Source organism: Ictalurus furcatus, chromosome 25 (assembly GCF_023375685.1).
Source record: "Ictalurus furcatus strain D&B chromosome 25, Billie_1.0, whole genome shotgun sequence".
Taxonomy (NCBI): Eukaryota; Metazoa; Chordata; class Actinopteri; order Siluriformes; family Ictaluridae; genus Ictalurus; species Ictalurus furcatus.
Window position 1 is genome coordinate 362,542 of NC_071279.1, and position 24,601 is coordinate 387,142.

At 43.2% G+C, this 24,601-nt stretch overlaps 2 protein-coding genes across 6 annotated transcripts in view; both read left to right on the forward strand.

The window, feature by feature from the left end:
• The window catches only part of enah (ENAH actin regulator), a 52,068-nt gene extending 38,702 nt beyond the window's left edge, over positions 1 to 13,366 (forward strand). For 3 of the 5 annotated variants that reach the window (XM_053613695.1, XM_053613696.1, XM_053613694.1), the window contains exons 6-14: positions 6,316 to 6,644; positions 6,915 to 7,063; positions 7,718 to 7,766; positions 7,940 to 7,991; positions 8,110 to 8,176; positions 8,811 to 8,870; positions 10,528 to 10,612; positions 10,798 to 10,855; positions 12,318 to 13,366. In XM_053613695.1, coding sequence (XP_053469670.1) covers positions 6,316 to 6,644; positions 6,915 to 7,063; positions 7,718 to 7,766; positions 7,940 to 7,991; positions 8,110 to 8,176; positions 8,811 to 8,870; positions 10,528 to 10,612; positions 10,798 to 10,855; positions 12,318 to 12,355 — 887 coding nt within the window. In that variant the 3' untranslated portion in view covers positions 12,356 to 13,366. Of the gene's footprint in view, positions 1 to 5,193; positions 5,317 to 6,315; positions 6,645 to 6,914; positions 7,064 to 7,717; positions 7,767 to 7,939; positions 7,992 to 8,109; positions 8,177 to 8,810; positions 8,871 to 10,527; positions 10,613 to 10,797; positions 10,856 to 12,317 lie in introns of all 5 variants that reach the window. The other 2 variants (XM_053613698.1, XM_053613697.1) reach the window with 2 other exon arrangements.
• Positions 13,367 to 13,500: 134 nt separating this feature from the next.
• lbr (lamin B receptor) lies at positions 13,501 to 24,130 on the forward strand. Its single transcript, XM_053613693.1, has 15 exons — positions 13,501 to 16,765; positions 18,118 to 18,288; positions 18,376 to 18,555; positions 18,646 to 18,690; positions 18,877 to 18,954; positions 19,272 to 19,443; positions 20,003 to 20,199; positions 20,516 to 20,570; positions 20,694 to 20,888; positions 20,994 to 21,097; positions 21,322 to 21,447; positions 21,975 to 22,143; positions 22,244 to 22,324; positions 22,417 to 22,539; positions 22,639 to 24,130. Exons 2-15 carry the CDS (start codon positions 18,124 to 18,126, stop codon positions 22,797 to 22,799), a joined length of 1,851 nt encoding a protein of 616 aa, XP_053469668.1. The 5' UTR covers positions 13,501 to 16,765; positions 18,118 to 18,123; the 3' UTR covers positions 22,800 to 24,130.
• The last annotated feature ends 471 nt before the right edge of the window (positions 24,131 to 24,601 follow it).

Consider the following 24,601-nt stretch of genomic DNA (forward strand, 5'->3'; position numbering starts at 1 on the left):
TTTTAGCACTCGACTGTATACATGACGCTTTCCAAGAAGATCTCGACATAGATATAACCTTTTAAGGAACGTTTACAGGTGCGGTCAGACATGATGGGACAGGCCTCTATGGGACATGCGGTATGATGTGCTTTTGCAGGACAATAAGAGGTGAACAATATAGTACAGCAGTTGAAAAGAAAAGAAGAAGAAGGCATTTTTAAAGTATTACGAGGCTTTACTCTTCAGCGCCCCTGCTTTCGAATACACTCTTTAATCAAGCTGCTAAAATAAATCCTTTCAGAACAGCGAAAGTGGATGAGCGCTCTGCCGTACTCCAGTTAGTTCAAAGATTTTCGATACGGTTAGGATTTATTCTGTACAACCTAACACTGTAAAGCGTCCCAGCACTGGTTCGTCAGCTCAGTCTGGTTTCTAAGCTGTGACACGATATGCTGATTGCAAGTAAAAGGACACGAGCACTCCCATTAGAAGTGACCTTGTGGTGCGTGGCACATGCAGTGCCTGGAATTGGAATTGCATTCACCAAGTGGGAGTTGGTGGTATCAGCATGAAGGGAATAACTCGTAATTGTGGATCAAGGATATGCAGGAATGATCTGTACAGTGTAATGTATAGTGCAAGTTATTGAAAAGAAAATGGTGGTGGAGGAGGTGGGGGTCGTTGGAGGAGCGGGCGTGGAAGGAGTTGGTGTATGCTGTGTTTGAGGCCAGCCTAGTTATTCTCTTGTTATGATAATGAGTCTTTATTGATCACATGTACATATGAACGGTGAAATTCTTTTCTTGGCATACCCCAGCATGTCCGGAAGTTGGTGTCAGAGCGCAGGGTCAGAGAACATACAGCGCCCCCTGGAGCAGAGAGGGTTAAGGGCCTTGCTCAAGGGCCCTGGTAGTGCTGGCGCTTGAACCCCCAACCTTCTGATCAGTAACCCAGAGCCTTAACCACCAAGCCACCACTGTGCAGCTAATATTGTAACTTGGATGTTCTTGATTCAAAAATGAGAGAATGACATTTCAAATGCCAGGAGCGGCGTCTAACACCGGGATGTGTGCACATGCATGCCAAGACATTCAGTAAAGTCACAGTGTGAGTGACGTATAGTATTTGTGGTAAATATCTTCACACCATGTCCTTTTCCATGCTGGGCCACATGTAGATTTTGGGATGTAGAGTCATCCTGTGTAAGCTTGTAACTACAGCGCTGCAGGTTTTCCGTCCTCCAGAGTTGAGTGCATCTATTTCATTCTCTGTTGGAGCATTGAGCGTGGGACTTCTTAGCATAGAGTGCTCTCTAGTTGCTGTAAAGTGTCCAAGGTGTCTAGAGAGTTGTTCAGAGTCTTGCTCTGGTTCACAGTATATGGAGTACGTGCCCCTCTTTTTTCCCCTCATAACGTGCTTTGCCAAAACCACGTCATCTTGTCAAACGTGACTCGTCGTAGAAGAGCCAAACGACCCTCTGGTACAAGACGAACTAGCCCACAACTGGTCCTATGTCCTAAAGTATGCATTCCTCCTATGTATGTGTGTACAGTAGCTCACAAAAGTGAGTGCACCCCTCACATTTTTGTAAATATTTGATATCTGTTCATGTGACAACACTGAAGAAATGACACTTTGCTACAATGTAAAGTAGTGAGTGTACAGCTTGTGTAACAGTGTAAATTTGCTGTCCCCTCAAAATAACTCAACACACAGCCATTAATGTCTAAACCGCTGGCAACAAAAGTGAGTACACCCCTAAGTGAAAATGTCCAAATTGGACCCAAAGTGTCGATATTTTGTGTGGCCACCATTATTTTCCAGCACTGCCTTAACCCTCCTGGGCATGGAGTTCACCTGAGCTTCACAGGTTGCCACTGGAGTCCTCTTCCACTCCTCCATGACCACATCACGGAGCTGGTGGATGTTAGAGACCTTGTGCTCCTCCACCTTCCGTTTGAGGATGCCCCACAGATGCTCAATAGGGTTTAGGTCTGGAGACATGCTTGGCCAGTCCATCACCTTCACCCTCAGCTTCTTTAGCAAGGCAGTGGTCATCTTGGAGGTGTGTTTGGGGTCGTTATCATGCTGGAATACTGCCCTGCAGCCCAGTCTCCGAAGGGAGGGGATCATGCTCTGCTTCAGTATGTCACAGTACATGTTGGCATCCATGGTTCCCTCAATGAACTGTAGTTCCCCAGTGCCGGCAGCACTCATGCAGCCCCAGACCATGACACTCCCACCACCATGCTTGACTGTAGGCAAGACACACTTGTCTTTGTACTCCTCACCTGGTTGCCACCACACACGCTCGACACCATCTGAAACAAATAAGTTTATCTTGGTCTCATCAGACCACAGGACATGGTTCCAGTAGTCCATGTCCTTAGTCTGCTTGTCTTCAGCAAACTGTTTGCGGGCTTTCTTGTGCATCATCTTTAGAAGAGGTTTCCTTCTGGAAACTTCTTTGGTCGACCATGGCGAGGCCTGTTCTGAATGGAACCTGCCCTGTTAAACCGCTGTATGGTCTTGGCCACCGTGCTGCAGCTCAGTGTCAGGGTCTTGGCAATCTTCTTATAGCCTAGGCCATCTTTATGTAGAGCAACAGTTCTTTTTTTTCAGATCCTCAGAAAGTTCTTTGCCATGAGGTGCCATGTTGAACTTCCAGTGACCAGTATGAGGGAGTGTGAGAGCGATGACACCAAATTTAACACACCTGCTCCCCATTCACACCTGAGACCTTGTAGAACTAACAAGTCACATGACACCAGGGTGGGAAAATGGCTAATTGGGTCCAATTTGGACATTTTCACTTAGGGGTGTACTCACTTTTGTTGCCAGCGGTTTAGACATTAATGGCTGTGTGTTGAGTTATTTTGAGGGGACAGCAAATTTACACTGTTACACAAGCTGTACACTCACTACTTTACATTGTAGCAACGTGTCATTTCTTCAGTGTTGTCACATGAAAAGATATCATCAAATATTTACAAAAATGTGAGGGGTGTACTCACTTTGGTGAGATACTGTATGTATGCACATCTCCCTTGCTTATTTGGCCCATTCTCCACAATTCAGCCATCAAACCACAGAGTTCTTCTCACTCTCTAGTAGTTGGAATGCTGTGGAAACTTTGGCCCCTTGGATCTGAGGGCAACTATCCAGACTGCTAGAGCCCGTAACATGTGGGCTATGTATGTGCTCATATGAGAACGGTTCCAAAAGTCTGCATCATGTAGGTTGGACCTGGTGTGTTGACCATTTCCCAAAATTCTGTCATTATTATAGTAAAGGATACGTCCCAGTCCACAGTGAAACAGCAGTTTTGTCTCACCACAGCACAGCGGATGGCACCTCACTGGGAGTTCATAGACTCGTACCAGCATTTCTGAAAGGAGCCCCTGCAGTTTTAAAGGGGTGAAAAACAGGCGAGGTACAGATGTAACTGTGGCTGTATGAACACCGGATATCCACCAGGACTCCGTCATTCAGGACCACTGTTGACCCAATAGGCACTCGATGAGTACATTCCATGAAATGAATGTGGTGGTGTGAATATTTATAGCCAATACTACAGTCACTTGTGAATTTGAATGTGAGGATATCCAGGTGTTCAACACCACCCCCTGGTGTTTATCTGGTGTGCATAGAACCACAATTATATCTGCAACTAGTGTTCAGGTAAAATTCAGACTGTAAATTGTTGACTGTTATTTCCAAATTTGTTTTCCATGCATGAGGATGAAAAGACATAATGGAAGCTAATGTGACCTATGGATATAACCAATCATGTAAAAAAAAAAAAAAATCAATCACCATGAAGAAATAATGTACTGTGTGTAGGGGCAACTGGAGAGTCATTGGAGCAGAAGAATGGGGTGCCTCGGTCAACATGCTCTTTGAAATGAAGAGCCTCCAACACTTGATGCTTAAGACTTTAGGGTGGATTTCATGTAACATTTAACAATTTGTGGTGGTCAGTTCCAGATGTTCTCTGTTGCATAGAGAAAGGCTTCAAAATAAAATGAGTGCTGCTCTTCTGAAAATTGGGTAAATTCGTGTACGACTGAAATCTACTGGATTGTTTTTAATCACCTGTACAGACTGTTTTTGTTTTTTTAAGGGAGTGTCCTATCATGGACAAAACAGTAACATGAGTTTCCTACAAATTCACAATTTCCTTTAAGTGTTTGTTTTTTAATAAGTGCGCAGTTGGCATGGAGCGAATGGTTAACGGACACATAACTCGTGTGCATTGATTGATTAGCTCGACTAATCTACAACGAGGTGTGCTTTTAGGAGTTAGACCAACGATCCCTTTTGGTACTGGCTCCTGAAAGTACTGAATGAGAGACCACATCCTTCACCTACTTGATTGGCCATGTGTGCTTAGACTGATCCATCTTTTAAAGACATTAATGATTTTATCTAACAGATTGTACTAATTTTAGTTTGTCTGAGAAATGAGTAAATTAATTATGGAGATGTAGGTTTGTGCTGGTTTTCCTGCTTCATTTGCTCCCTTTCTCTCTTCCTTTTTTTTTTCTTCCTTTCCTTTCTCTGTCTTGTTTCTCACTGCACGGCTTCCCTTCCTGGTGTGTTCAGCCTTTGAGAGTACCCTCCACACCCCTCCACCTCCAGACTGCAACAAGAGCTCTGCCTCTTCTTCACCCGTATCCCCTTCCACCCCCAACTACCCTCCTCCTTCTTCCTCACCCTCTGTAGTCCCGCCTCCCACCCCTCCTCTACGCCACTCTGCCTCTCGTTTTGCCACATCGAAAGGCTCTGCCTTCCACCCAGTCCTACCTCATTATGCCACCGTCCCTCGGCGGCATCCGGCTCAGCCTACACCCTCAGCTCTGCCTCCTGCCCCAGCTTCCAAAACTGTGGTCTGCCAGTCCACCAATTTCACGCCCTTACCGCCATCGCCTCCAGTCATGATCAGCAGCCCCCCTGGCAAAGCCACCGGCCCTCGGCCTGTCATTGCCGTTCCAGCCTCTAGTCCTCTTTTTTCCTCCTCACCCACAGCACCCAATGGGCCTCCAGTCACCACTCAATACCATGCCTCTTCCCCAGTCTTGGGCCAGCCCCTTCCCCCACCCCCGACTCCACCCCTGCCTCCTCATTCCTTGCCCCAATTCACCACCCCCATGACCCCCTATGTGTCCTGTCCATCCACCCAGCCTCCTGTTATCCCCTCTCCTTCTACAGCCTGCCCTGCCAATGCTGATTGCTCTGTAAACTCGGTGCTGGGAGACTCCTCTGCTCCAGAGCCGGGTAAGGCCTCTTCTGTCTGTCTCTCTGCCTCCACTAACCCACTAAACCAAGAAAGGGGTTCCAAGGAGTACCAGTGCTTAAGTGCCTTAAGCCATTATGACTGTTATTTGGTGCTTTTCCTGGATGAGAACTGTTATCTTAAGCTTTTTGGTAGTTTGATTTCTCACCTTCCTCTCCATCTGTGAGGAGAACATGAGGTGCTGATGCTCTCAGTCATCTATTTGCTGGATGTCTGCGTGGATTAACATGGCATGACTTTTTTTCTTTTGTCTCTCATAAGTGTTGTTAGTTGCTAACATTTTTTGAATAGTCTCAGAAGCCATCAGTAACATTTTGTTTTGTTTTGTTTTGTTTAGTTGCCTTATTCAGTATGGTTATTTTGGATCTCGCTGATGACCCCCCCCCCCCCCGAAATCCACCATGTAGATATATCTGTGGTGTATGTCCAGCTGTCACTAATGCCCTATGCAGTAAACTTAAAAACATAAGATTCGGGCACCACTAAGACGAACACACTTTTACTACTTGCTTTTGATATTCCTCATATTTTGTATTTGTGTTTGAGATATCCAGCATCATTAATCGTGTGCGTTCATGGAGACATTGTCCTGGTCTAAAATGATATTCCTGTCACCTGTGTTTATGGATATGTGTTCTATTTTTTAATAGAAAGTTCTATGTTTGCAATGCTTCAATAGGTCAATTTTTTTTTACAGTTAAAAAAAAAAAGTATTAATTATTATTAATTTGATTATTTAGAAGGTGTTCACTGTGTTTAAATTTCATCACGAATCCGAGGTCATGTGTGCTGTTCGGAGTACCGTCTGTTCGGAGTACTCAATCAGCTTTCATTGCTCATCGCTGTCTTTTGGTTTTTGTTCATAAACTACACCTTCGGTTATGTTGCACCAGACCATCATTTGTTTGCTCATTTTGAAGGACCGTTTATAGCCAACGTTTAGAAGAGCTGTCTGTGTGGAAATGAAGTAGCTGTATAACTCATCCTTCACTAATCTGATGGCACTTTCTTTTTTCCTTTCTTTTTTTTCTCCACAGATTCGGTGCAGGCTGTTCCCACCCTGCCTCCTCCACCCCCTCTCCCACCCAGCTCCACTGTGACCCCAACTTCTGCTGGAGCCCCTCCCCTTCCTGGTCCACCTCCACCTCCCCCTCTCCCCACCACACTTACTCCCACAGGTCCGCCTCCTCCGCCTGGACCACCTCCACCTCCATCTGGTCAGGTCCCGCCTCCTGCTCCTCCTCCGCCTCCGGCGCCGCCTCTACCCTCTGGTCTTTTTACTCCCTCCCCCACTGGCGATGACAACAAGGCCTTGTCCGGCCTGGCAGCTGCCCTCGCAGGCGCCAAGTTACGGAGAGTGTCGAGGGTAACGTATATGAAAATCTTGAGTGTACAATAGCACTAACTCTGGGGATAGATTTTAGATGACCAATATTACCCTTCTGTACGATTAACCCTATGTGTCATGGCACTGCGAAAGCACCTCGGATACATCAGTACACATACTGCAAATCATCTAAGACCTAGTACTTTCTCCTCAACCATGCACTCTTTAATTCACTGTGCTCTGAACGATCAGATGAGTCCGATGTAAGAGTTCATTGCACTCACACACGACCTCTGTTTTCTGTTGCAGAATGAAGAGCCGTCTAGTGCGGCCGTCGGAGGTGTGGTGGCTCCTGGTGCCGCCAAGCCCGAGGCTGCCCGAGGAAACGGTCCTCTGCCTGGAGGAGGAGGAGGAGGAGGAGGACTCATGGAGGAGATGAGTGCCCTACTGGCCAGGAGGTACCAACACTCTCCATTCCGTAGTGGCGCTTTAAGCGTGGACAAAGTAAATGCGTCAGCGCTACAAGTGCAGTGGGTTATATTCATCTTTCTCCTTCACTGAATAATAGAGCGAGGGAAAACGCTTTACCGCTCTTTCATGTGACTGTATCCATGATGAGTATGATCTATTCACCTGAACTTTCAGATGATATCAGATATTTAAAGGAAAAATCCACCCTGAAAAAAACTAGCATTATCTATATTTATTTTCAGTATACATTTATATATTTATTATCTAGCCGAATGTCATATAGCTACGTTGCGTTCTGGGACTTTGAGCCCAGCTTCTGCCGTGTCCCATACTTCGACGTTAATGTGACATTGAACATCACTGGGAAATGGTGAGAAAGAAGCTCTTGCTGTTTTTCTGTTTTTGTTTTTAGGAGCTAAGAGCAAAACCCGATCATCGTCACGTAGATTTGAATTTAAACGCACTGTGTGGCGTCGGCGTGGTACGCAACCGCTGACTCCTCGTACACGAATAATTTCATATGAACATATTTCATGTGTTTACGGAAGGGTGGGCTTTTCCTTCAAGTGGCCTTCAACTTGTATAAAATACAATATGACCGAAGATTGCTGGTTGTTTTTGTTTATTTGCTTCTAATACAGAAGAAGAATCACAGAGAAAGGATCATCACCAGAGCCTGAGCCGAAAGCGGTGAGTCCACAGCGCTGCAGATTGCCTAGCAGAACCGGTTTCTTATTTCAAGGATTTTCCTGCGATCTGATACAAAACTGCCCACAAGGCAGTCATCAGTGACTTTGACTGTATTGAATGCTATTGCCCTCTATATCCTTCACACTAAGAGCTCCACCTGCTTTGTCCCACAGGAAGAAGTCGAAGCAACCATTACTCCAAAATTGTCGGCCTGTAGCACACCAGGTAACAACAGTGTGAATTCGGTTCCCAGAAGAGGAGTGTGTGTACGTGTGTGTACGTGTGTGTACGTGTGTGTACGTGTAAGTAATTTTTTTTCTCATTTTTCCCTTTCCCCATGCAGACATGCCCAGAAAGCCATGGGAAAGGACAAACACTATAAACGGTAGCAAATCCCCAGTCATTGGAAGGTATGAAGCAGCACGAAACACGACCTCTCTATACGATTTTCACGTACATTTCCACACGTCACTATAGACGGTGAGATTAGAAACCATCACAGGTGTGTTCCTCCTCACGTGAAACACTGCATCTGCTTGGCCCTGCGCTTCCACAAGTCCGCATGGCAGAGCGTGGGCTTGGGTTGGACGTGCTTCATCAGGAGATTTAAAGCTGTACTAAAATGGCGTTGCTGCTTATAACCGTGCCTGTCCGTCTGCGCACATATACACGTTACCGTTAAACTAGAAACATGATTTCTGTAGCGTTGGGTCGGTACGAGACTAAATTTATTTAGTAGAGAAAGTAGAGCCGGGTCTTCCTGTTGACTGGTTTACGTTTCTATCGTTTCTCAATGCTATTGTTTTCCAACTGGACGCTCTAGCAAGTGATTTGCAGATATTGATGTACTGGTTTTTTGTTTGTTTGTTTGTTTTTTGTTGTTGTTGTTTTTTTTAATTGAAGTGTCTTTGTGTAATTGGAAATGTCAAATTGCTGTAAGAGTTTAAAACTCTGGAGTTTGGATTCATCTCCATGAACTGAAGCTCTATACACGGTGTCTCAGTTCCACTATTCTGACCAGCTGTAGTGTCTTTACTCTCGCAGACGGGATGCACCATGGAGAAATCAGATGAGTACTGAAAAGTACTGCGATTCCTTAAACAGGTATAAGAGCCTGGTGATTTCGGGGGAGCTCTTTTATTATTATTATTATTATTATTTTTTTATTTTTTTTTTTTGTGCTGGAGAGTGTTCTCTGCAGGTTGAGGGATGGTTCTGCGCGTGTCTTACTTTACTTTCAGGTGGACAAACCTACTAGTTCCTCCAACAATGTAATCACCACACACACACACACACACACACACACACACTCTCTCTCTCTATACCGGCGGGATATATTCTCCCCGCACACTTGCAGCATAGTTTAGTGATATACTCCAAAAACAAGGAGTGTGTAAGTTACATTAATATTAAATGAAGCCTTCATTTATATGTAGAATTCAGTTGGACTTTTTTGGGGCGGGAGAATCCTGGAGGGAATTCCTGAACAGAGCGCCACAGGGTAGATAAATGTGCTGCGGTGGTATAGTGTCAAATGCTGCAAATGATTAAAACAAAATTCTGTCTACAGGGAGTCTGTGCCAACTCTCACAGCCGGCTTAAGAGATAAGGCTACATGCCCTCAACACTCGCGTGTATGGGCGTTTCCTTTTTCTTTCAAGAATTTTTAATGTCCGTCTCACAGGAGAGAGCCATTTTCACCCTCCAAACAAATTTATCCGATTTTATCTTGCGTGAGAACACCTAATGCAGTTTAAATTTAAAAAGGCATCATGGAAGTAAGTGAGAAAGGGAATTCAGCCCTGCACTGGTCCCTGGATTCATTTATCTTCCTGTTAGATGATCAGATATCATGCCACGTTGTCTGTACTCTCTGGTGATTACCTTGTTGGCATTGTGTGTGTCAGGGTGTGATAAGGCTGCTGTTGGGGTGTGTGTGTGTGTGTGTGTGTCTGTGTCTGTGTTTGTGTGTGTGTGTGTGCATGCCTACACTGTTCTAGGAGCAGTACTGCAGCTTGGGGTGCTTTTTGCACTTTTAAACTAATTCCTGTTGATTTTTATCCTGAGCTGGTATGTATGGAGGTATGTCACCGATGAAGCAGCCACTATGTGACCTGTAACGTTAACGTGATGGGACGATCAGTTCCCACTCGCCTTTCCGTTCATAGACGTGTTTGAAATACGAAGCTCTTCGTCAGATTTGACACGCGAATGATTTAAAACCACAGCTTCGGGAGATTCTTTGATGGGAGTCACGTGCGGTTCGAACCAATTTAACGTACGTGCAGATTGCCATTCAGTGCCGAAACACCCGATACGATTTGTAGCTCGGAACCGTAAACACTGAAATCGCACCGCCTCGGCGTCCTCTGACTTTCAGAACGCCACACTGCCGAACAAAAAAGACACAATCAGAAAAAAAAAAAAAGTACTACATCCTAATATTTTCAGATATTTTTACCTATATAATATATACAGTATAATTTAAAATATACAAACATGTCGTATGACGGTATATATGATGAATGTGTGTTTTATTGTGTTTGTATTAAATGCATGTTACCTGCATGCCATGCCTGAAATCTCAACCCCAGCAGGTTGTTGGGATTCCAGTGTAATTTCTCTGAAAGTTCCAGCTGATAACGTTGTGGAAATATGTTTAGACACTTGCCACTGTTAACACGCTTCTGTTACTCCGCTACTAATTTATTTCTATTTCTGTGGCTGTCATTCACCGACATCCTGTTTATTTGTTTCTCAGGCCAAGGTCTACGCCCACTCCTACTGGATCCCTAAGTGCCAATGGAGTGCCAACAGAAACTCTGGACTATGATAGATTGAAACAGGTCATTAATCTAGAACCAAATGTTAGGATTATTGTGTGATTTTTTTTTTTTTTATATTTTTTTATATATATATATATATATATTTTTAAGTTACAGGACTTGTATTTAAGGTTTTAAGTAGAGTTACTATGTTCAGCTGGAAATATCAAAAAGACCATGGCAATAAAAATGTTATAATATTTCAGGACATTCTGGATGAGATGAGGAAGGAACTGTCAAAACTGAAAGAAGAACTTATTGATGGTAATATTTTCTGTGAGAGTGTGTGAGTGAGTGTGTACACCAATCAGCCATAATATAAAAACCACTGGCAGGTGAAGTGAATAACATTGATCCTCTCGTTACAATGGCACCTGTCAGTAGGTGGGATATATTTATTATGCAGCAAGTGAGCAGTCAGTTCTTGAAGTTGATGTGTTTGAAGCAGGAAAAATGGGCGAGTGTCAGGATCTGAGCGATTTTGACAAGGCCCAGATTGTGATGTCTAGACGACTGGGTCAGAGCGTCTCCAGAACAGCAGGTGTTGTGGGGTTTCCCGGTATGCAGGGGTTAGAACCTACCAAAAGTGCTCCAAGGAAGGAGAACCGGTGAACTGGAGACAGGGTCATGGACTCCCAAGTCTCACTGATGCGTGTGAGAAGAGAAGGCTAACCCGTCTGGTCCGATCCCACAGAAGATCTACTGTAGCACAAACTGCTGAGAAAGTTCATGCTGGTTCTGATAGAAAGGATGAATCAGGTTTTCATTTACTTCATGCAGGCGTGTGTGTGTGTGTGTGTGTGTCTGTGTGTCTGTGTGTGTGTCTGTGTGTCCCCTACCTGGGGAAGAGATGGCACCAGGATGCACTATGGGAAGAAGGCGAGTCGGTGGAGGAAGTGTGATGCTCTGGGCAATGTTCTGCAGGGAAACCATGGATCCTGGTATTCATGTGGATGTTACTTTGACACGTACCACCTACCTAAACACTGTCACAGACTGAGTACACCCCTTCATGGTAACGGTGTTCTCTAATATCAGTGATCTCTTTCAGCAGGATAATGCTCCCTGACACACTGCAAACATTGTTCAGGAACGGTTTGAGGAACATGATAAAGAGTTCAAGGTGTTGACACGACCTCCGAATTCCCCAGATCTCAATCCGATCAAGCTTCTGTGGGATGTTCTGGACAAACACGTCCGATCCACGGAGGCCCCGCCTCACAACTTGCAGTACTTAAAGGATCTGCTGCTAACGTCTTGGGGCCAGATCCCACAGCACACCTTCAGAGGTCTTGTGGAGTCCATGCCTCGATGGGTCAGAGCTGTTTTGGAGGCACAAGGAGAGGGGAACCTACACAGTATTAGGTTTTAATGTTATGGCTGATCAGTGTATAAATGTGTATGTATGCATATTCATACGGTCAACACTCGAGCTATGAGACTATGAGGCAGCTTTCTGCAACAATTCCTAAAATGCGGCAGAATGATGCCAAATTGTGATTAGAAAAAGGTTGATTTCAGGCATCCGAGATGGCCACCTTATACTGGCGTGTTTGTGTGTAGTGGATTCTGTTGAAGAGCAATAAATGATCAGTTATAACGTGTAGTTCGGAAAGATGAATGTCAGTTCAGCCTGAAATTTACAGATGCAGAAATATTCATTTAGCTTGTTTTATTATAGTAATAATCATCATCATCATTTTCTTCTCGTTTTTCTGTGTTCCAGCGATCAGGGAGGAGTTGGGCAAGTCCAGCTCTGCATAGGAGACCATGACTCCCCAACTATTTCCCAACCATGGTCCATCACTCAAGGCCAGCTTCAGTTCTGACACTTTCTAAAAATGCAGTGGTAATGGACATTTTACAAAAGCATTTTAAACTTGTGGTGATAACAATAACCGTGCTAATTCCGAAGAAGCATTTGATGGCGATGCCATTTTAGGGCTACAAGTACCAAGAAGAGATGCCATAGGTGTGATTTCAGGCTGTGGAATTTCCCTCAATGTTCCAACTAGCGAGTGGATCGCAGCCTTTATAAAGAAGTGACTGTCAATATGCAAAAGATTACTCTATCATAGAAAGATGAGCAATCGTTTTCGAGGAGGAAAAACACAACCTGTTACTGAACTGTATACTGTATTAATCATTGAAGAGTGACTGTACTTTCCAGCAGGTGACATTCATTATTTGGCACATTTGCTCAGCAAAGGACAGTCCTATTTGGTCAGATTAGCGGGAAGTAGCGCTTAGCTTAGCTTAGCTTAGCTTGGCTTGCTTCACACGGCTGAGGAAAACCTTTAGAGTCAGTCCAGACAAGCAGCTGAAGGACCGGGTTGTAGTTTCTTACTGCAGGACTTTGTAAAGCTCGTCTTCCTGATATCATTATAATCCGAGTATGTACTTTAACGACAAAATAGATATTCTTCAACTCGTTTAATTATGTCTGTTCTAATATATTCCATGGCCATATGAAGTAGCTTAGTCATGCAATCTGAGGATAATCAGCATCAGTTTTGGTAATTACCCAGGGACATTCAGAGATGAATGCTCAAAAGTCTATCTCATGAACCACTGTACGATATTAATTACCGTTGTTTTGTATGTTGGGAAAATGGCTTGGAATGATCGGGTGAGATGATGCCTCTCTACTGTAATTCATTGTAGCTTTTTACCAAATAGTCTCAGTCAAAATCATGGGTGAAATGCCAATCTCAACAAGACCGCATCTGTAGATAGTGCTAATAACAACTAGCCTCTTTTTTTCTTTCTTTCTTTCTTTAAAAAAACAAACAAAAAAACAATTTCTTGGTCCACTGCAGGCTCTTCTCTTATTTCTTTCGATTTTAGTGCATGTCTTGTTCTGAATGCTATGGGAAATCTTGCTGCCACGAAACAGAAATCGTTTATTGTTTTCAATTTATAAGCAATAAGTGTAGCACTGACGCTCTGTTTTCCTCCCCATGTGCATTTCTGTCATGTTTTTTTTTTTTCTGGAATCATCTAATACCCCATCGCTGAATGAGTGAGAGAGTGTTTTTAAACTGCACACAAGGTTTTTTTTGTCTAATAAACTGTAAACATGGACAACCTGTTTAGAGCTATAATTAATTCACGCAGGTACATCCTCAAGAGTCTTTTGGACTGTGTTTTTTATTTTTTGATTTCCAGATTCTGGTTCTGTCGGGCTTTATTACCTAGAATGATTTTTGTTTCGAATTTCAAGACTATTGCAAGTCTAAACGCTCGATGTATGATCAGAGGTGGAAAATTCATTCACAGCATAAAGTTAGCATGACTGGAGACTGATCATGGTTTTTGTTGTTGTTGTTGTTGAGCTTGTAAATGTACTATATTTTTTTTTCCCCTCAGAGTAGCATTTTGTCATGGTTATTGCGATTTGCTTACAGTCCCTCTTAAAAACCCCTGATCAAAACTTTTTCTTAACCTCCCCCCCCTCCCCCATTCCTGATCATCCAACATAATCTATCAAGGAATCAGAAAGTATGTATAGAGACAGCATTGATTGCACTTTAATAACCTGTAAGATCAAATAATGCTACTGCTGATGATGTCATCGCCCCGTGTGTGGCAGTCCCACCAAAGGTCAACGGTAACAATCTCCAGAACACCACACTGTCCTGAGCTGCCTTTTGTTTTATGGAAGGCTACGGACGAGAAACATTGCAATCGAGATTGATTTCATACGTGGATAAATCTGTTTGTGATCTTCATGGTTTGTGCCTTGTTCTGAAGTCGCATTTAATATGTCAAATATTTTTTAAAAATGACGAGTAATAATTATACGGCTAATCATAACCTCATTCATGTTTTACATCCTGCTATAGTGGAGTATAAAAGGGAGATTTTTAAGTTTGTTTGTTTCAAACAAAATGTGCATTTATTCTTCATGCCATTTTTATTACAGTAAGGTTTGTGTTAAAAGTGGTTTATTCTGAATAATTCTGAGGTCTGAAAAAGGTTTGCTGCGTTTGTATAATGATGAATCGTCAACTGTGTTTTCTTAAAAAGCTGACACATCCATCTTCAGACATGGCTGAGACCAAGTTGACTTTTCAGGTGTGTGTGTGTTGGATAAGCTCCAATTGAATGTCCACAAAATGCATTTTATTGGTTTCTTTTCTTCTCTTTTTTTTTCCTTTTCTATTTTATCATTCGCCTTGTACCATACTGTTCTCATATTAATTAGACATTTCTTACATGCTAACATTGATTTGTTTGTTTAAGCAAATGAAATTAAAAAAAAAATTGCAATACATCTGTTGTTTTGTGTGAATTTTCCTATTCAAGGAAGTATTGGACACACAAAAAAACAACAAACAAACAATTTTAGCCAACATGGAAAGCCCTGCTTCTTAAAGGGTAATGAGAGAACCTTGCAAACTGTAAGAAATACCTACATCATATAAATAAATACATCGGCCATGACGGGCGAAGTGAATAATTGATGATTTCGTTACAGTGGCACCTGTCAAAGGGTGGGATACAACAGCACACCTTCAGAGGTCATGTGGAGTCCATGCCTCGACTGCTGAGAGCTGTTTGGGTGACACAAGGGAGATCTACACAACATTAGGCAGGTGGTTTTAACCCTGACCCATAGCGGATTAATGGATATTAAGGTTCAGAGTTGACTAATCAATAGTTTTCTAACTTTACTGAACTAATGTTCAATGGCTCATAAGATTAGTGCTGTGAATGGAAACGAAAGGGCATGAAGGGTCGCTGCAAATCAATCCCAAAATTCTCACTGATCACCTTTCTCCTGCGACCAAACATTTCTGTGCTGATTGGAGTGCTCTCTTCCAGGATGACCATGCCCCCATCTGCAGGGCATGGATGGTTAGATGAGTGTGGTGTTCAGTCACCAGGTCTCAGCACACTCACCAGGGGTGACATTTATTTATTTATTTTGAGTGACCGTCATCAGTTGAAAGAAACCAACTGAGCGAATATCATTTGGAAGAATTGTGTGAATCCGTTGTGCTCTGTAAATGCCAAGCTGCCTGGTTTGATGACATCCTGGGAGCATTTCTTATGACTGCAGGCTAAAACATGGCTTCGAACGACGCTGAAGCTCTTCATATAAATCCACTGTTGCATTACATCACCCTGACTTCACAGCTCATTTGCTGCTGTTCTTGTGGCGATGGTTCAATGGCAGTAAACAGGAAAGAGGAGGGATTTAACTGCAGAGCATTTGCAGAGCTCACAGCTCACAGATTGAAACCAACATCCTCCTGAACATATTTCCATCAGCACCAATGAGGCAGAAAGTGTAACGTGATCTAATGCTATTTTGAATGGAACTGCATAGGGGCAGGGGGTATTATAAGGACTTTGGTATGGATATGGTCTGGGCTAAATTAAATATGTTGTGGTAAAGTTCACTTGAGGTCAAAGCATTAGCAAAGGGGAAACTATTCTGAGAGGAAGTTTGCAGTTGCATATGGCCTAATGCAGATGGTGTGAAGGTGAACTGAGTCTGACGTCTATTCTAATCAAATTACCATGAAATAGCATGGGATTATAATTAGATTTAAATATATTCTAATTATAGTACATATGAAAGACAAAATCGTTTATCAAAGTCTAGGCTTATCCTTTTACTTTTATACATCTACATTTCACTCCAGTCAGGCTAAGCAAACTATTAAAAAAAAAGATTAATAAAATATATATGTTTTAAAAACTACGACAGCTTGTAAAATACATGTAAAAAGCTGAAGGTTTGGTAAATGGCGTCAGACAGACAGACAGACGGAGAGAGAGTCAGAACTCGTCTTGTATGCGGTCTTCTCCGTCCTGTAACGCCTCGTAGTCATGCTTTAAAAACTCCATATGAGTGTGACCTCCATTTTGTAAACAGAACAACGGGAAAAGTCCAACGCTGATTGGACGTCACAGCTTGCCAACGCTTTAAAAATATAACGCATCATCCAATCAGAAAACAGGTCCGTTTTAAAACAGACTTCTGGCAGCCAATCATTGAGCTTCGCGCCTTCGTCGGCGGCTGTAGGCTGAGTCGTCAGAGAGGGAGGCAGGCGCCGAGCACGTATTTCTCTTTTAAATCTTCATTTATTCATTTTTTTTGTGAACTTAAAGGGGAAAAGAGCCCGTTTCACGTGATCCTGTGTGAAGTTTGTGCAGAAACAGGTAGGAATTGTTTATTTATTAATTTAGGGATAATGTTTACTGTGTGAAGTCTAACAGTCTTTGTGAGGGAGTTGATGAAGCGCGGCTCGCGCAGTCCTGTTATGTTTCCCAGACGCGCGCGAAGGAAATAACTTTTACACAGATCTCTAATTATTATTCAGATTTAGAGCACGCGCTCGCGGTAATATTTCTCCTGCATGCGCAGAGTCGGTTACATGTTTAACCGGTTACTAAATACAGGAGGGAAACAGCGCGCGCGCTCGGGCTGGTCATTTCAGAAAGTTTGCTAACCGGCTTGTGACAGTTAACCAGCTCCGGTGCTAAGCTAACTCTCTCTGTCTCTCTCTCTGTCTCTCTCTATATCTCGCTCTGTCTCTCTCTCTCTCTCTCTCTCTCTCTCTCTCTCTCTCTCTCTCTCTCTGTCTGTCTGTCTCTCTCTCTCTCTCTCTCTCTCTCTCTCTCTCTGTCTCTCTCTATCTCTCTCTCTGTCTGTCTGTCTGTCTGTCTCTCTCTATCTCTCATTCTCTCTCTATGTCTCTCTCTCTCTCTCAGCACCATGTAATCACAGTGATGTGAGCTGATGGTAAACATGGTTAGCTCTCTCTCATTCTCTCAGTTTGAACAGATGACGTTTTCTCTCCTTCTAACAGATTTGTTAAAGGAGCAGAAGTTTATCTGCAGGGTTTGGCCGTGTGTGTGTGTGTGTGTGTGTGTGTGTGTGTGTGCGCGCGCGCAATCCTCAGTATGAATGTCTTTTCATTTCCAATCTGTTTTGCATTTATTATAAAATGTTATGTTGAACCTTTTCATTGTGAGATGTATATAAAATCACGAGCTCAGTGTAACACATGAAGTCCTGCCTTGCTCCTCTTCACCGTCTCTGGGAGATGAGGAGAGGAGATGAGTGGAGAGGAGAGGAGAGGAGATGAGATGTTGGAGAGGAGAGGAGAGGAGATGTTGGAGTAGCTTGGTGTTTTCGGGGGGTGTGAGATGTCATGAAGGTGGTGGAACCTGGAATGAGAGAAATGTCTGTAATGGGTTGATTGTGTCCCAGGTGGTGATTTGGGGAGTGTTGTGTCTGGGTTACTTTTGGAGATACAGGACTGCGTGATGTTGTAGTAACGTGGCTAGAAGTGCTATGACGAGCCCGTGGTGCTCGCGTCCCCTTTATTTACACAGGGCATTAGTTTTGGGTAACTGAGGCGGGCGGGTCCAGGCCTGTTCAGCACTGCTGACACCGCAGCTTCATTATCAACACCACATGCTGTCGTTCGCTGTACTTTCTCTTCATGTTGAGGTACCGGTACTACACAGACGTTTACTAAGACCCGTGGTAATGAACTGTGCTGTAGGTAGAGATGCCAGTCGTGCGGTTTCAGGCTGGAGATACCGTGATGGGCCGCTGGCCCGGCAGTAACCTCTACTACGAGGTCAAGGTGCTGAGGCACTCCGCCAAGACTCAGCTCTACACCGTCATCTACAAAGATGGCACCGAACTGGAGCTGAAGGAAGCAGACATCAAGGTGAAGGACGCAGATATCTTTATTTATTTATTAATTAAATGAACATAAGGGTTCGACTGCTTGTAAATTCACATGCTGTGTTTGCAGAGCGTGAGTGGATTCAAGCAGGCTTTTGGCCGCTCCCGGTCTCGCTCCCGCTCTCCGGCGCGTACTCGCCGTAGTCGCTCGCGCTCACCGGCGAGAACGTCTCGCCGCTCTTCATCCCACACCACCGAGACACGCCGAGACAAACTTAAAGACGTGCTGGAGGTGCGCCTCACGCCTGTGGTAAGAAGTTCGAACCGTGTAGAAAAGGGTTCTGTTTAATCTAGTGTGGATGATTCGTTCATCTTTTATTAACTGCTTTATTCTGGTCAGGCCCGGCGTGCATCCGGAGCCGGTTCTGGGATCACAGAGCGCAAGGTGGGACAATTCACCGTGGATTACATCACATAAATGAGTCTATATCACAGTGTTTTGGTTGTGTGCGCACATGTGCAGTCCCCCCCCCAACCATTTCATCAATAAAACGTTTTGTTTCTTCGGGTTTTACGTTAAAAATGCATGTTTTCCCTAACTTGTGTTCCTCGTGTGTCCCGACTGTGTTAGACCGCGCCGTTGGTGAACAACAGCAACAATGAGCATGAAAAGAAAGAGGAGAATGACGCCGCTAACAAAGCTGTTGAGGTGAGGATTCAGCATGTTTGTTCTCTGTGAATAAAACACACATTGTTTACAGAAACGCTGGTGGACACCGGGATGTCTGCTCTGACTGCTGGAAAACATCTGGCTCACGGTTGTGTTACAGACTCACTCACTCACACACACACACACACACACACACACACACACACACGAACGCATGTTCATTACCCAACACGGTTTAATGTCCGAGCGGTGTGTCTCTAGCTTGTTAGCTCTCTGTAGCCCTGGATGTGGTTTTGAATGTTGCAAACTTCCCAATCACCCTAGTGTGTGGGGTTTTTTCTCATTTTATCCTACAGAAAGTGAAGGAGGAAACTGAGAACCTGGTAAGTGTGCGCTACAATCTTCGCCGCAGGAAGGACCAGGGGGAAGAGCAACCATTCGAGCAGAAGAACACCAAGCCACTTGTGTCACTGGAGACACCACAGAGGACCGGCAAGACTTCCGACCTGGAGTTTGGAGGAAGGATCGGTAAGAGGCCCATCATCATCATCATATTTTGAGTATAAACTTTCACACGAGCTTTAACTTACACAAACGAGTCCAAGGATACACCTTTGAGGGTCTCCTGTAAGACGGGTGACGGGTTCAAATAGAACCGTGTCTCGGTAAGATCCTGGGCCTCAATCAGCTGCCCAATCAGAGCTGGCGATGGGGTGACTATGAAGGCTGTAGCATACCCGAATACTCAGTGACTCCCCTCGTCTCTCGTCTGTATTCCAGTAGTCACTCAGATATATCTTTGATCCAAAATACAGGTCAGCTTTTTTAATACATGCCACAGAGCATGGAAGGTGGAGGGGAGGGGAGGGTCTATAATTCGATAATGTCACATGAATTCATGACTGGGTCTCTGTTACGAAGCACACTTGTTGGCTCAAGGCCTCATATTTTCTGGATGCATGTTTACTCTTCCACTTATTTATTCTCATTAATAATTACTCACCTGTCTGCAGGTACGTGGGGGTTCTGCTTGTTTTGCGTGGAGCTATTTCTAGGTTCTGGTTGACTCTGTTCTGTTGTGCTTCAGGTGTGTTGTGTTTGCTGTTGCTGCTTCCTGTGGTGGTTCTGGCACTGCTTATTCTCTGTAGCCAGAAGGATTCTAGTCTCCTCAGCTTTCCTCACATGCTTCCCCCACTTCACTCTCTCTGGGACTGGCAGGTTTTTGGCATCGTGCTCCTTTGGCTGCTCTTCCAGGCTGTCCTCTCGCTGCTCCCTGTCGGCAAGGTATTTCCACGCCATCACAAGAACCGTCTGACGTGGGTCGTCCCACGACCAGCAGCACGACACCCCCACACACACACCCCACCCCAATGTTCTAGTTCAGGAGGGATAGTTAGGATTTAAGTCATGTGAGATGAGCTAACAGGATGTTTTGTCTTGAATTAATTTATCTCCTGGTGGTAGGTTCAGTATTTTAAGTGACATGTTAAGAGGCTAGTCTATTTTTCTCTCTCTCTCTCTCTTTTTTTTTTTTTTTTTCTTTTTCTTTCTCTAGCTAAGGGTCCTGTATAGGTCATACTTGTTTTTCTCTGTCCCTAAGGTTGTTAATGGAATGCCTCTGAAGAATGGAAAAACATTGAAATACAGGATTAATGGTACGACTTTAAATAAAATATATATACACATATATTTTATCTGTTTGTTTTAGTGCTTCACCTTAAGAATTACAGGTGTAGGATTGTATTTTGAATACACTCTGTGGTCCTGTGCTCTGTTAGGGTTTTATGCGCTGCTCGTCAGTGCTATAGCAGTAGGCGCTGGCGTATATAACGGGCTGGATCTCAGCTACATCCACGCTCATTTCCTCCAGTTCTACACCTCGGCCCTGCTCATCTCCATCCTCCTCAGCGTCTACCTGTTTGTCCGTTCCCGTTGGGCCTCTGAAGATGACCGTGCTCCAGCTGGCAGTTCTGGTAATTGTGTTCTGTGAAGTATATAATGCTCTTAAATGGATTAGTAGGCAATTTAAACATTTATTTATTGGTTTATTTACATCTTGTTAACATCTTCCTGTTCAGGTTATGTGATATACGACTTCTTCATGGGACGTGAGCTGAATCCACGAATCAAAAATTTTGATATCAAATTCTTCTGTGAAATGCGCCCAGGACTTATTGGTTGGGTAGGCTTAAAAAGTTTAACCTAATTACACTTTAAAATATAGATTGTTTTATTTTTAATATACTAAGTAAGCCTGATGAGGCGTATCTGAATGGAAAAACACTAGATCTTTGTGTGTTAATAATATTATTGTTGTTGTTGTTGTTGTTATTATTATTGTTATTATTATACTTTTCTGTACCTTTATATGATGTATAATAATTATATTTCTTTGTATTTTGTTAGCTTGTATTTAACTGCGCTATGTTACATGCGGAGATGAACCTTCAGCACCTTGACATGCCGTCCTCAGCCATGCTGCTTATGAACGCCTTCCAGCTGCTTTGGGTTGTTGATGGCCTTTGGCACGAGGTACAGTTAATCTGATCCAGTTAACGTTCGTCATTGTCATTACTGAGCTTTTACACCCCCAAAAAAATGAGAAACGGTGCATGTCGTGGAGCGATGCATTTCAGTGTCTTACCTCCACACGCAACCACTCCGTAAAACGCATTTGTCAGATCTTCAGAGTGGGCAAGGTCTAAACAAGCAAGGGTGTAGGCTCCTAAATGGTGCAACAGGTCATCGGTGACCAGGAGCTCGAGAGAGCTGTATGGTCCGTACCTCAGTTTGGCTAGTGGCACAGATATGGCGTCGGTGAACGTCGTGTGCACAGAAGAGGGTAGATAGTGCTCAGACAGACGTGGTATTGACTACACGTGTCTGAGGAAGCATGTGTGTTAGACTCCACCCTCCTGCTTGGTGGCGGTCACAGGGGGTGGTGGGGAGAGGTGACTTTTTCCCTGGGAATTGGCCAAATAAGGGAGATCATGTTGGGGGAGGGTGCGGTTACTCACTGCTCAGCCATGGTCTGTAGAACTGATTGGTGTGTCTTTCAGGAGAAACTTCTAAGCATGATGGACATAGTACACGATGGCTTTGGGTTCATGCTGGCTTTTGGAGATCTGGCCTGGGTTCCCTTTGCTTTCACTTGTCAGTCATACTACCTTGCCAGTCACCCCAGTGACCTGTGTGTGTTTTGGATCGTTCCCATCATCTTAATGAACGGTAAGGTCCTTTTGTTAGCAGAATATTTTTACAAACGAAAGGCCATGTTAAAAAGGCGCGATGTTTCGTTTTCACACACGTTCCTCTGCGATTCTTACAGTGGTCGGCTACTACATATTCCGGAAAGCCAACTCGCAGAAATTCGCTTTTAGAAGAAATGCATACGATCCTGCCTTGTCCCGTAAGTATTTCCCTTTATTTTGTACATTTTTGCCAAAACTCTCATGAAATGACGACGAATGTAAACGACGGACCTGTCGCTTATTTGATCAGATCTGAAAACGATTCCCACCGCAACTGGAAAGAGCCTCATTGCGTCTGGTCTCTGGGGTTTTGTCCGTCACCCGAATTACCTTGGAGACCTCGTTATGGCTTTGGCCTGGTCCCTAACATGTGGCAAGTTTTACAGTTCCTCTGCAGTTTGAAACACTTTTAGCTGGTTGGTTATTATCTGTTTATTAGATCTTCTGATCTGTTGTTTCTCTACTCTCGCAGGTTTTAATCACGTAATTCCTTATTTTTATCCGATGTACCTGCTCGTCCTGCTGGTGCACCGGGCGGCGCGGAACGAGCGTCGGTGCAGGATGAAGTACGGCTTGGCGTGGGAGCAGTATTGTGAAGCGGTGCCTTACCGCATCTTCCCCGGGGTGTACTGAGAACCCTCGCACAGACATTCGGGGCATGGGAATGAAGATCTTCATTCTGAGAGTGAGGAAACAGCAGAGGGGGGTGACTGAGCAACTCGGCAGCTATTTTGGATCCTAGAAGAAAGTTTTTAATTCGAATAATTTGTCAAATCTTTAGAATTTTGCCCCAGTTGTAATCTCTCCTATGTATATTCATGTACATACAGGGTTTTTCTACTCCAGCATTTTCTGCCATAACTCTCTATAACCTTCTGCCATGATTGAGGTGTTGAAACTTTGTGTTTTTTGCCGTTTTATTTCTTGTTGTTTGCTGTAATACGTCAAGTTGAATGCTTTTTGTACATTATGTTCGATGGGATATTAATTCATGAATTGTATGTATTACTTTTCTGTACAGTAATAACAGTTATGATGTGCTGTCTCAGGACCAGTGCTTTTATGAGAAGAAAAAGGGGGGGAAAGAATTAACTTTTGGTCTGAATTTTTATATATAATTTATGGCAGAATGTTTTGGAATGAATTTTAACCTTACATGCTCTGTGGTAAAGATGTTTTGTTTTTAGCCAAAAATGCTTATTGCTTATATTATTTTAAACTTTTGTTCTCAGACATTAGCTACTAGTGCTTTTTATTTATTTTTTTTATTTGTATTTTTTGTGTATATGATACACGGCATCAAATATCACATTTCTCATTTATTTAAACTAAATCTCCCGTTGTGATTTTCCTAACTATACGGAGGAAACCGTTGTGTAGAACATGCACGCGGTGCATCCGAGTCTGCGGTGCATCCGAGTCTCTGGTGCATCCGAGTCTGCGGTGTCCAGGCCGTTCATCTCAGTACATTAGTCTGATGAAATGTAGATACAGTTCTGATATGTAAAGTTTAATCTCATGCCAAAGCTCTTTTTTTTATATATATAAAAGTGAAAAAGTAATTTGCACAGAAAGCAGTGTTTTGTTAGGTTATTTTAAGTTACTTAATAAGAACAGTATTTGATTAACTGGGCAGATTTTATCCGGCATGTACACTGCAAGACTTCATCATTTATGTACATTTGAACTTTTCACATTTTATTGGTGCTTACTGTTTTGAATTTCTTTTCATCAGCAATTTAGCCCGATGTCTTTTGGTCAATCAGTAAGTGAGCTCTTATTACGTTATAGGATTTGTGAAGTGGCCTTTTTTTTTTTTTTTTTTTTTTTTTTTTTTTGCCTTTGATTGGATAAATAAAGAGTACCTCAGCATTGCTTATAGGAGGAAAGAACAAATATGGCCTGATAAGGAAGACTTTGCGTTGTATGTTTTTACCAAAAAAATAAATAAAGTATTTTGTGTAGCCTATTTGTTTTATTTGTTTAAACAAAAGCGATCAGATTCAATCCAAGCATCATTTGACCTTCAGTTTGATATGAATTTAGATGATTGAATCTTCAGGGTTTTGTTTTGGGGCTAGTGCTCCAGCTGCTCTTGTGAAGATGATCTGATAAAGAACTGCTTTTTTCCCTACATGTTGTACGTTGAAGTGTAATGCACTCGTATAGAGATGGAATATTAAGTGTTCTGAATATTAAATGCGGTTCACTGGCTGTTCCAATACTTTTGCTTACCCCAGAATTGGGGGTTCTTCTGTCAGTAAAGGTAACCAGAGGTGTTCTAAACTGTTTAACATATCTAGATGTTAAATATCAGGAAATGAAAGCTGAAATTTTGATCTATCTATTTCCAGAGCTTGCTACTATACTTTTACAGATTTATTTACAAATAGATTTAGAAAGATAATCACACTTTTTATTATCTAAAAACACTG